The sequence below is a fragment of the Thunnus thynnus genome, chromosome 13 (assembly GCF_963924715.1).
Source record: "Thunnus thynnus chromosome 13, fThuThy2.1, whole genome shotgun sequence".
NCBI lineage: Eukaryota > Metazoa > Chordata > Actinopteri > Scombriformes > Scombridae > Thunnus > Thunnus thynnus.
In genome coordinates this window covers 17379162-17391887 of record NC_089529.1, presented here as the reverse complement: position 1 = coordinate 17391887, position 12726 = coordinate 17379162, and the positions used below count along the sequence as shown (strand labels likewise).

General features: G+C 38.8%; 1 protein-coding gene across 1 annotated transcript; it reads left to right on the top strand.

Moving 5' to 3' along the window:
* The first annotated feature begins 945 nt into the window (after window positions 1–945).
* LOC137195790 (beta-2 adrenergic receptor-like) lies at window positions 946–10576 on the top strand. Its single transcript, XM_067608410.1, has 4 exons — window positions 946–1170; window positions 5123–5285; window positions 5434–5725; window positions 5922–10576. Exons 2-4 carry the CDS (start codon window positions 5126–5128, stop codon window positions 6967–6969), a joined length of 1500 nt encoding a protein of 499 aa, XP_067464511.1. The 5' UTR covers window positions 946–1170; window positions 5123–5125; the 3' UTR covers window positions 6970–10576.
* Window positions 10577–12726: the final 2150 nt, after the last annotated feature.

The window sequence follows — 12726 nt, the reverse complement described above, 5'->3', positions numbered from 1 at the left end:
AATAATGTCCCAGACCAAATTGGTAATTTTTTTAGGTGTTCTTATTTCATTTATTACAGATAAATGTGAATTAGCCTGCACTTTTGCAGTTTGGGTTTAGGGACATATTCCTCTAGCAACACCTTTAAATTAATTTTCACGAAGATGTGAATAATCCAGGCTTGTGTCAAGCTAACCCAGATATCCATGTACAAAAAAAAAAAAAACAGGCTGCGGTTCAAATAAACTATAAAATAGATTGGAGACTACCTGTGTGAGCCTGCTCTTATCTTATATTAACTACAAACTTGATACAAAAGTAGTGCAAAGCAATTTTGTTTTCTGCTAATCATAGAAAACAAGAAGCAGAAGTCATATTACTGAACATACTGTGTCTTCTAACATTTGCCCTCAGTTCCCCTAACCTGGATTCAACATGCAGTTACTTTTTTTTTGCAATACATGAAGTGTTTGTTTACTGTGGTTTCCGTATTTTCGTATCTGATCACTATGACCACCACCTCAAACCAACCTTAGCTGAGTTATTTTAGTTGCCTTAAATTAAACAATGTCTTTTGTCTTCATTTTTTGTCTTATTCTCTGTTGATTAGTGTAATTGATGGAAATGTTGTGGTTATGTTTTAAACTACAGGACTGCAGCAGCACAGCTACCCTGCTGCTAAAAGCAGGGGTCTGTGGTTTTCCTCAACAGCCCTCAAGTGTGAATGTAAAGTAGGGTGGAGCTAAAAAGAGCTGAGAAAACCTTCCCTAAATAAATAAAGGTTGAAAAAAAAAAGAATGTTTCCCAGAGAGTTACTGGGTGCTGTCAAGCTGTCAGTACACTGCAGACATGCGATATACATTAAAAGCCGTTTCTTGTGCTCTGATTGGCTACTGTCCTGCTGTGATGTCATCAGGGCTTGCATATAAAAGGGGTGACGGGCTCAGCTGCTTCAAAAGGGCAAGTGTGGTTGAGGGCTGAAAGAGTGTGTTTATACATGAACGTGTAAGGGAAAGAGAGAGCGAGACAGAGTGTGTGTGTGTTGGTGACACACATTCATAACTCAGGGAAAGAGGAAGAGAGACCAAAAGCTGCTGACAAACACATTATAATGATACTTTGTGTTGTGGATTTAAAAGCTTTTGGATTATCAAATCACTGGATTGTACAGAGCAGGACAGAACCTGGAGGTAGGAACACTTACAGTAATTTCAAGTTTGTTTTTTGTTACAACAACAAATGCTTTATGCATGCACTGTGTTCTCATGAGTGCATGTATATATATGTGTGTATATATATATATATATATATATATATATATATATGTATATGTAAAAACAACATGTACTCACAGTGATACCGTGGCTATTTTAAGACTCTTTTTCACGCAAGTGTCTCCTGGTTCACATGTCAGAATTATGAAAGCATTAAAAGGATTTTAGTTTTACCATTTCATACCCTTTTTATACTATAAAAGACTCACAAATCACAAGATAATTTGAAGCCAGTTAGGATTGTATCATTGACTAAGTTATAACTGAGGTGTAATGACAAATTTGCAAACACACTTATTGTGCATAAATTTGAACTCTAAAGTCTCAAATATTTAAAAAAAAGATCATTCTGATTAATTTTCCTTTATTCTAGCAGCTTCCAAATGAAAAAGACCCCTGACTACACACAAATTAGCAGAAAGAAGTCTGGAAATGATTCCAGTGTGATTCAGTGAATCCAAACTAGCTTTCATCTTCATCATATATAGCTTATTTTAACAAGACAGTGTGCCGTTTCACAGCTCACTTGTTACACCGGCAACGTGTACAAAGACATCTCTTCTCTCTCACAGCTTCGTCTACTGTCCTCGGTTTATTTTACAAAGACCTGCAAAAGCTGCATGCTTCATGTACACGCGTATTTTTGTGTGAGCACATGCACTTGTGCTTGTGTATTTGTGTTTGTGCATGTACTATTGTGTGCATTTTGGTGTATTTAAGTGCTCAGTATTATGGCCATCACCAAGCTCTGCCTAAATATTAGGATATTTATATCTCTGTAAATCTTTTGTGTTTGATTTTTGGCCTCCGAGAGCTGGTCAAGTTTCTTTTTTTGTGTGTGTAACTGTTTGAACAGCTCAGGCTGGGAGGGCAGCAGAGCCTTTTCACAAGCTTGACTATGTTATTTGTGCAGGGTGGCTGCCTAGATTATTGATCTGATCAATGGGGGCAGTGAACAGTCACAAGACACCATTACAGGGTCATCAACATAAATGTCGGCAGGGTCAGGCTTCATGAAGAAAGCAACAAGTGCACTGAACTGAACATTTTACAAACATGAATAAAAAAAGATAGAATCATTTCTTTGGTTATATACAGTATAGCCAAGCGTGGGATTATGTGCGATGCATTGTCAACTGTTAGGGGCGGACTGTGCTATGCTTCATTTATATAATTGAAACAGACTTCTAAGCATCAGTGATGAAAGATTGATTTTCAAAATGAATCTGAAGTTAATTCTCCAGCAGATCCATCATGTACTCCACACTTTGGCAACTCTGTACTCTCTAAATGTAAAAGTGTTGAGGTGGGGACATTTTAAGAGTGATGACAAACTTGCTTCTGTGTGCCGCAGACAGCATGACTGACAGCATACTAACACAGATAATTAATATGCAGTGCTGTGCTACAGTGATGTAATAAAACTGTAAGGCTTTGTTTAATTAGGTCAGCAATTCGTCACATCCGTGAAATGATTGTCATAAAAAAACAGTCTTGTCATGGTCCACCCCAGCATTTTGAAATGCATCCCAAAATATAACACTTTGCTCATTGACCGCAGGAAGACTGAGTAAACACTTGTGAATCAATGCACCTCTTTACAGCTTGCATTAAAGTGTGTTGAGTACTTGGATTGTGTTGGAATAAAGCCAACACACATATAAAATCCAAGTGTACATGCACACAGAAGATCCAGTTAACCAAACAACCTCTGGAGGTAGTCAGAAAAACAAAATGAATACACCTCCACCTATGAAACACACACAGAGCAAACAGCAGTTACTGTAGGATGACTCATTATCCTAAACCTTTGGTTATTTTACAGTACTTGCAGTACCATCCCCCAACTGTCAGAATAATAAAAAGGGGTCACCAGATGTCTGCTGTCAATTTGGCCATGGCTGTAAAAGAGCCTTTATCCTCATCATTTTATTTCATCTAAGTTACTACTTCTATAGCAGGAACTGACGCTGAGCTCTCAGGCATAAACAAACCAATATGCAAGTTGTCCCTATGCAGTTAGCCATAATGGCTGCTTCAAAACAAACCTTTGAAGCGTTTCATATAAAAATCATGTTTATTTGGAAAGATGTAAGACTCTCAGCAGCTTGCCCTAACAATGGTTGTTTTGTGCGATAAATGTCTTTTTGTGAATTACTGGAATCTCATCAGCATGACACATAGAGCCGTAACGGCCACATTTATGAGAAATACATCAGGTTGAAATAAACCGGAATTTTCCTTTAATCTAACCAGCCTAACCTTAACTTACCATGTATAAATAAAAATTCAATAAGATAAAATACATTTACCGTTCTATGCTCACTGTGCAGCATGACTATGAAAACAATGTAATAATCGACAATGCGTCACAAGTTCATTTTATGTAGTGATGCCTGTGATTCAGTCCAGGCAGGCAATTCGCTTTGTGCTGCTACACTGACACATAGCATATGTATTCTTCTCACAGCAATATATGTCCAATGCATGCATAGGATAAGGTGCAATAAGGCAGTCTATTTAAATGCACATATGCTGCCTGATCTTGCTCTGCTAATGCTGCTGCTGCTTCTGCTTCTGCTCTTTTGCATTTCACAAGCACAAACTCTTCCCCAGAATCCAAGCTCAGCATATGTGGAGAGTGATGTAGGTTAAAAGCCAAATAGGAAGTCAAAGTTCACCATGAATTGACTGAAAAACTTAGGAGGGTAACAAGATACTGATATGGACATAGGAAATGTAATGTTAATCTATATCATAGTAAGACACAAGGCTGATATCAGGGGAGAAAGACTAAAAACCCCAACCAAACCCTAACAAGCTGTAAACCCCAATCAAACGATTGTGGTTAGGACCCACTACAGTAGAATGCACACTTCTGAACTTGATGAACTCGTGATAACACCAAGTCACATATAACTTCCTCTGTGAAACAATATTCGCTAATATTCATATTCATTCATATTCATTCTCTATAAGATAGTAGGAAGGACAGGCCTCACCAGTTGACCAACATTATGACCTTTTGAAAGACTTTTTATATATTATATATTTTTTATATATTTTTATTATACTTTTTTCTCAAAATACCAGCCCAATGTAAATGCAATTCGGTATGTTCTTTGGCAGATAGTGTAACTGTAACTTGGAAAATATTGTAACTTTATTCATATGCATTTGCTTTTGAAATGCTTTGCAAAGCTTAAATTTCATCTTAAGGACACGATCATCTCTCCATGTACACACATTGGCACAACCACACTGGATGGGTGTGGAGCACACTCAGGCACACTTTGTGCGGGAGCCACCCTTCCTCACTTACCGCTATATGCACTTGACTACATTACTGCTGCTGCCTAAGGCTATTTATTATAAGTGTATTCACAGTTTGTAGAGAAGCGTGAGGGAAAAAAGAGTTTCCATTTTCTTTGCTTGTAGCAGCTCAAATCAAATGTTCGCCTGTATTTTCATTAAATTGGACGGTAGAATAACAACTGCTAACAGGCAGTGTCTCTACAAAGCAACAGGCCCCAAGCAGATTAAGTCTTAAGACTCATTAAAATCAACCAGAAAGATCTGATCACAGTCAAATGCTGTAGCTCATCCTGATCAACACTGAAGGAGTAAAGAAAGAGTCCGAGCCTGAACTGGACTCAACACTTTTCCCATCAGAATGTGTGTAAACTCACCTCAGCACAGCCGATACTGCAAATTGCAAAATGCATTACAAGCAAAATTTTTCATTTCATTTACTTACATTTACATACAATTACATTTACAAACCTTTTTATGTATCAGTTCTTTTCATTTGTCTTTAATCCATATTGAAAAATGATGTGTTGCATCATGTTTTGTGTTATGACTGTAGATCATGGAGCCTGTGAGTGCTGTGACAGCACTGGCTAACCAGTCACAGCACAGCAATTCCTCCCTGGTCCCTGATTGGTCGGGGAGATCTTCGGAGTATAGTGATGGTGAGCTTGTGCTGCTGGGTGCTGCAATGGCCATTCTGGTTCTGGCCATAGTTTTTGGTAAGTTATGAAACTGTCATTTTCAATTGGTTGATGTATTCTTATTTTACAACCTATTGTCTTCTACAGTGTGATTAAATTTAGACAAAATTCAAGTGTCTCTTTTAGCTACATTACACTTGTAGTTCGTATCTTTTCTTCTATCCAGGTAACGTGCTGGTGATTACAGCCATCCTGCGGTTCCAGCGGCTCCAGACAGTCACCAACCTCTTCATTGCCTCGCTGGCTGTTGCTGACCTCATCATGGGTGTAGCCGTGGTCCCCTTTGGCTCCATCTACATCCTGCTAGGAGCCTGGCAGTTTGGAAACTTCATGTGCGAGTTCTGGACAGCAACTGACGTGCTGTGTGTGACGGCCAGTATTGAAACATTGTGTGTGATCGCTCTGGATCGCTACCTTGCCATCACCTTGCCGCTCCGCTACCCAACTCTGCTCACCAGGTATGACCAAGACAGAGAATCTGGTCTGGCTGTGCAATTTAAGGTAGAATAATTATTTCAGTTTTGTAACTCACAATGACTTTTATGTTAATAGCTAACATGATATTAAACAAGCCCAATATTTCTAATCTATCTGTGTTTTCACTCACCTGTTTACAATATTGTTCACCTTCTATTGTTTTCTGCTGTTGACCAGGGGTCGGGCCTTTGCGGTGGTCCTCGGGGTTTGGGTAGTAGCCTCCCTCATCTCCTTCCTGCCCATCCACCTGAAGTTGTGGGTGTCTAGCGATGAGGAAGCTCTCCGGTGCTTGGCTGACGAGTACTGCTGCGATTTCAACACCAGTGCGGCATACGCGGTGTCTTCCTCAATTGTGTCGTTCTACCTGCCGCTGGTGGTGATGATTTTCCTGTACACCCGGGTGTTCCAGGAGGCCCAGAAACAGCTGGAGAAGATCAGAGGGAGGGAGAGGCACTTCGATAACTTGCATTACACTGCACAGCTGGCTTATCCCGATGATAGCCCTGGGATGAATAAACTCACTGAGGAAGGAGAACCAGCGGGAGAGGACAGACTAAACATGCAGAAAATAGGAGGTATAGACACTGAGAAGGAGGAAAGAGGAGGCGAGACCAAGCAAAATGGAGGAGAGAACAGAGCAAGGACAGAAAAACACCCTGCCACAAAGCGTCATAAGTTCTGTCTTAAGGAGCACAAGGCTGTGAAAACTCTGGGGATCATCATGGGAACCTTCACATTGTGCTGGCTGCCCTTCTTCATCCTCAACATCCTCATGACCTTCTTCAATCTGGGTGACATTAAGCTGCTCTTCAGACTCCTCAACTGGCTTGGATACTCCAACTCAGCTTTCAACCCGCTTATTTATTGCCGCAGCCCCGACTTCAGGCACGCCTTTCAGGAGATACTCTGTTTGAGGGGCAAGAGGGGAAAATGGGGAGGGAGGAGAGGATGGGGATGTTGCAGAGAGAGAGATCGTTACTCAAAGCCCTCGTGTCGGACAGCAGGGGACTCGGACCATAATGGCGTTAGGGGGTTGGATGTTCAACTGAGGTCAGGGTGGAAGGGCAGTCTGGAGAGCTCCATTCGAGACAGCTCACTGACTCTGGCTCCTGCAACATCTTGCTCTGAGCAGGTTTTAGAAGTAGCTCCAGGTTCCCTGACAAACTGGCAGACTAATAGTTCTGCAGTTGGGAGCCATAAGGATAATCTGGCTTCTACTGCTTGACCAATTAAGAGATTGTACTTTACATTGTTTGTACAAAGCTGTGCAGTAAACACTTTGATGAAGCTTATAATGTTCGTTTTTGGTTGTAGAATGACTCAACCTTTTGCTGTTTTATGAGGCTGTGGTTATCTAATATTCCATTGAGTGTGCTTCGGTCAGTGTCACTGGGTTTTACTTGTAATCACTGTTCCTCTTTGCTGCTGCAGATTGATAATTCCAGTTTCATAATGTAGATCACAACTACAAAGGCAGCTACACAAATGAAACTTTAAAAGAGGACTTATACCTTTAAGTGAAATTTCAAGGCATCACAATGCAATTTTTTGAGGTAAAAAGAGGCCAATTACTTAATGCCTGCATTGCTGGTGCATCAGTCTCAAACACTGCAAAAGTGTGCAAAATGTGCAGCTTCAAAAATCACGAAAATGCACCAAAAAAGTGAAATCTAACGTTATGAGCTTCACCAAACTGATGCTTACAACAAGGCTGGTGTATTGGAAGATGTTTCTTATTTTGTCCACCTTCCTGTTAATACCAAATGGATAACAGATAGGTGTTATGATGGACTGCATATAAATGAAATGCTACTGAAATAAAGGACAAATAGGAGCAAATATCCAATTCTGCTGTTACATGTACTGCAGAGAATAAGTGAGAAGCTGACTACCGGATAATGAAATTCCAAAAAGAGTAATAAAATATGCATTCTCATGCATTCGATGATGTTTCTTTACTGGCAGCAGTCAAATAGGAAAAGCAAAAAGTGGCCTTTGCTTAGAAATCCAAAGAAATTAGCTTTGGCAGGAAGGTTGCTGGTTCAAATTCCTGCACACTGACAGACTGGGAAGAGGAAAACATGCAGCCCAAGAGACTGTAGCAGCATCTACTGTACTGTAGGCTACCTACTGCATACTGTACCTACCTACAGTAGGTATCATAGCAGTTGTGAATGCGTAGCAGTGTTTTGCTTAAAATGAGTTTGTGCTTAGAAAAGATTAGACAGTTAAAAACAATAAAACAGTTTTGTGTTTTAAACATTGTGTATTTTGGCATCCCTGATTGGCCAGTTTGGATGACTGAGATTCACATGACTAAAGGTTCTTCTGCATTTTTTAAAGCAAACCTGAAATTCATCTTCAAATTTGAATACAGCCTAAAATATCCATGACTAAAGGGCCAACAATCAAACAAACAAAAAAGATTTTAATATATTAAAAGTTTTACAGCTAATTTACTTCATCAGGACTGTGTAGGTGTGGTTGATTAGATTTGACTGACAGAAATAACCCTCCAACTTTCATCAGATTGTGATTAAAATATGACTACGCTCTGATTGCTGCACAGACGGATGTGACAACCTTTTTTCCAACTGAGCCTCACCCATTAAAAATCAGTGAATAGAGCACAGACGAAAACTTAAAGGTGCCCTGTGGAGTTTTCTTGTAAACAAACAAAAGTTATGTTTACATTCACTGTTACTCACCAAAACTCATTGTGTGCATCCTTGTAATATAACAAATATGTTGAATCCATTTACTTCCTCATAAAACATTTGCAAAACTGTAAACTGTAAAGTACTTTAAATCCTGCATCATTGACATCCATGTCTACTAGCTTGCAGTCTCCTTCTTCTCTGACTTTGTTGGCACATTGCTGTGTATTTTGGTGCATCACAGCCACCTGTGGATCAGTGGAATTTTGTAAAATGATTGGTAGGACTCGTGTGCGCACATGAGGCAAACAAAACGGGGACCCACTCATGAAAAAATGTCTCTGTAGCGCTACCAGAGGTTAAAATCTCCTCAAGGAACCTTTAAATAGAGAAATCTGTCATGTGAAATAAGTAACGCGGTTCTAACTTTGGATGAAAATACTGTGGTCTTGCAGGATCCAATCAGAAGCTGATTAAGAGAAGATTTCAGGGCCTTTAAGTTGAATTTTAATGAATATTTAGATAGATTAGATAGAAGTATGCCTCAGTAAGACAAAGACTACCTATGGCCAAGCTGCCATGTGACTTGACAGTAGCCACGGCCACATTACCGAAGCCTCTAAAGTCAAAAACACACTGCTGCCATGTGATACGCATCAGGTCAAGCTCAGTTATTATTTTCTGCATAAACCCACAAGGCAAGAAACACAAGTGGGAATTTAGCACTGCATTTGCAGTTCTAATAACCTCACCTGCCCTGCAAAAAGTGAAAAGCCGAACATCCAGACAAAATCTTGGTGAAGCAGAGATAAAAAGAAATAAAATTTGTTTGACCTGTGGCTAAGAGGCTTACTTGAACAAGAGGGCATCATTTGAGGCTCACTTATAAAACTCCAGATTATCAGCAGCCTGCCTGTTTTCATTCCTTCCTGATAAACCTCGTCACTGGTCCAAAATCATTTACTGGTGTATATTTGGATCTTCCATAAACATCCGAGATCCAAACTTGTGACTATCATAACTTTTTCTGCCTGGGTCCGTTCCCTTTTATCACGTATTCGCTGAAACAATTTTCCCTTTCTCTCTCTCCAAACATCACCACCTACCCACTCTTTGCTTTTATCATGCCTGCTTCAGCTCTTTTGTAGTAAGAACATTGTAATCTGTCAGAGCTGGGGAGATAATTTTCATGCAGTGGGATCTGTTTCCATAACAATGTTTGTTGCACTCACTATAAAAACATAGCACTCAGATAACAGATATATATATATATATATATATATATACATATATATATATATTTTATATTACTACAAAGTGTGTTTAGATTAGTTTCTATATAATTATTTTCCAAATCCAAAGCAACAATGATAAAGCGTCTCACATATAATAGACTACACAGAATCACTTTACATTATATTCCAAGTGGACAAATTACATTTTGAAAATAACCTCCCCAGCATTGCTATTACATGCATAGATCATTTATGTTCAAAATTAAACTTGCACAAGTTATTGAGGGTCAATAATTGGCGATTGTGTACTGTAAATATGATCTACACATGTGTCTGCCTGTATATATGTTTTGTGTACATGTCATGTGATTTGTATGTGGCTATTTGTGCATTTTAAAGCTTGAAACATACCATTACTGTAACATGTATGGGACATGGATTAAGTAACATTTGGAAAATACTTGTAGTTTTTTTGTCTTTTTGCTGTACTAGATGAGTAATGTTTACTACATCAGGATGATTCAAATTCAATAGTTGGCATGAAGAAAAAACTATAATAACTGAGTTTAAAATACTTTCTGATGAATGTATTTTGCTGGCACTAATCGCACTGTTCCATGTGATACATGTAATTTATCTGGTTCTCCAAAAGAACAAAATGTTATGACTTGCGTTATGTGGATCGCTTCTGTATCGCTTCTGTTAATACATGTGGACATTGGATTACACAGTTTGAGCAGCACTGAAACACGTTTACACTAATTTTATATTACATTTGTGTGTCATCTGGTTACTGAGACAAATCTGAAACTTTGAGCGTTCACCCAGAGGAAAGGATTGAATTTTCTACCTCCATCAGAGTCACATGAATGTCATCTCATCTCTGTAAATATTTATTCATAAGCTGTTGTATTTGTGAGTAAAAGGAAGAAGTTTGAAATTGTATTGGTTTTAAGTTTGTTGCAGCTACTGTACGTATGTGTGTGTGTGTGTGTGTGTGTGTCTGTGTGATCACAGGGGACAAGCAGTCAGAAAACAAAATAGCGGACAAATAAGATTAAAATTATCTTAATATTATCTTGAAAAACCTGGGTGAAAACATTCATCTTGAGTTATCTGGATATATATGCCAATTATGTGTAATTTCCCCCTGACTTTCTGATAATAAAATTATCCATTTTTCTTCAGCATTGAATTGCCAATAATTCCAAGTGTTTTGATGCCCCTTACAAAAATCATTCTTGTCCATTTTACAGTGCCAACAACAGCATTGCTAAGTTTTCATCTTTGCATTGGCACCCACTGACACTCCATAATGGAAGTTTTGGCTCATTTATCAAGTGCAGTAGCCAGTTGGCTAAAAATCAGTCTGACAGAGTATTAGCTGCATGCTTTTAACCAAGCAGAGCATTCATCAAAAAAAAAAAATTACAAAGGCAGCCACAGTTTCTCATAAGGCATATGAGAAATTACTGTAACACCAGCAAATTAAGAAAAATTTAGCACCAAAAGGCGCTTTGTCGACAAATAAAATGAAAATTGGAAATATGATTCTCATCGCACTGCACCTTGAACCTCCTTTAACTAAGCCCATGGGACAGGAGCTTATTGTTCTTATTCAGCCATCCAGTTATTCATGAAGACTCGGCTTGCCTGTTTGCATTCAAGCTAAAGTGTGTGTGTGTGTGTGTGTGTGTGTGTGTGTGTGTGTGTGTGTGTGTCTGTGTGTGTGTGTGTGTGTCTGTGTAGCATGAGGAACAGTGACAGGTGCTCTTGGTCACAGCAGCTACAGTATCAGCTGCTGCAGAGGAAATACAATCAGCTATATTGCCTCAATACACACACACACACACACACTCAGGTTTACAGTTCAGCATGAAAGCACACAGAGTGTATGTACAGTATGTGTATGTGTGTGTATGTGTGAATGTGACATTTTTCCATAGGACATGTTTCCACTTTGGGTATGTTAAGGTTAATGCATTTAACATGCATGTCTTTAGGTTGTGTGTCCTCCGTTAGCTGTATCTATAAATGTCTTGGTTACCATATGTTTTTATAAAAAATGCAATCGATTGTCCTCTTTTATGTCTTTTATAAACAGAATTTACTTCTGTTAACTGAACCTAGAGATTCACTTAACACAAATGCAGAAAACCATTGTTTTAATGATCTCTTCTGGTTGAAAGTTTCAAATCTGTTGCACCTGTTCCCACACGTGTACCTAACACTACGCAAGTTTATCTCTACATTACCACTGGAGTTCCATGAAAACAAACTTTTCATCTCATTATACTAATTTAAATGTGTGTTCAGTGTTTCAGTAAACACCCATAACAGCCCCAGTCACTCAGCCCTCAAATGGTTTCATTATGCAAAATTGTTTATTCTTAACAGCGAGCATTTAATTTGAGGGAACATTTCCTCTGAAAACAAATTCTTACCATAATGAAACCTGTAATTTAATTTTGGTGGTAATGGCCTAATGTTTTACTGGTCTTTCATAAGATTGATAAGGCAGATTTAAACACTTTAATTTACTACGAGGAACTTTTAACTGGTTATGAAACAGTCTCATGATGCCTCAAATGCCTCTATATGACCTACATAAGCAAACGAGACCATCAGCGAGAAGATTGTTTTATATACTTATTTTAAATGCTGCCATCGGGTCGGATTCCCTGCACAATCAGACAAAATGATTTACAGCATGCAGACCGGAAGAGCCTATGTTTATACTACATGTAGCATTGTAGCATTAAGAAGTACAAAGATGTTACTTGGACGAGGGGAGGACATTTCTCTACATTTGGTAATGTTAAAAGTAAAGTTAGACTTGTTGTCGGCTTCTCGACTAATTTTTAAAAAGGGAAAAAAAAGAGAGAGAGAGCATGAGCACACTGAGAGCGCTCACGTCATGGGAAATGCGATCTTCATTCCAGGGAAGCACCACTGCTTTTGTCCACAGGGGCCACTAAAACCAACACAAAATGAAAGTTCTTTGTAGTGACTTTAATGGCCGAGTTGTTCTCCAAATACATTTTCTCTGTTTCCTACTCTGCTATCTTTTAACCTTCAGCCTAATTTGAA

What these genes read in the sequence shown, in the direction of transcription:
- LOC137195790 (XM_067608410.1), top strand. Translation starts at nt 5,126, where the DNA reads ATGGAGCCTGTGAGTGCTGTGACAGCACTGGCTAACCAGTCACAGCAC. An exon ending in GGTTCTGGCCATAGTTTTTG is followed by an intron (nt 5,286 to 5,433) that starts GTAAGTTATGAA and finishes TCTTCTATCCAG; the next exon opens with GTAACGTGCTGGTGATTACA. An exon ending in TACCCAACTCTGCTCACCAG is followed by an intron (nt 5,726 to 5,921) that starts GTATGACCAAGA and finishes GCTGTTGACCAG; the next exon opens with GGGTCGGGCCTTTGCGGTGG.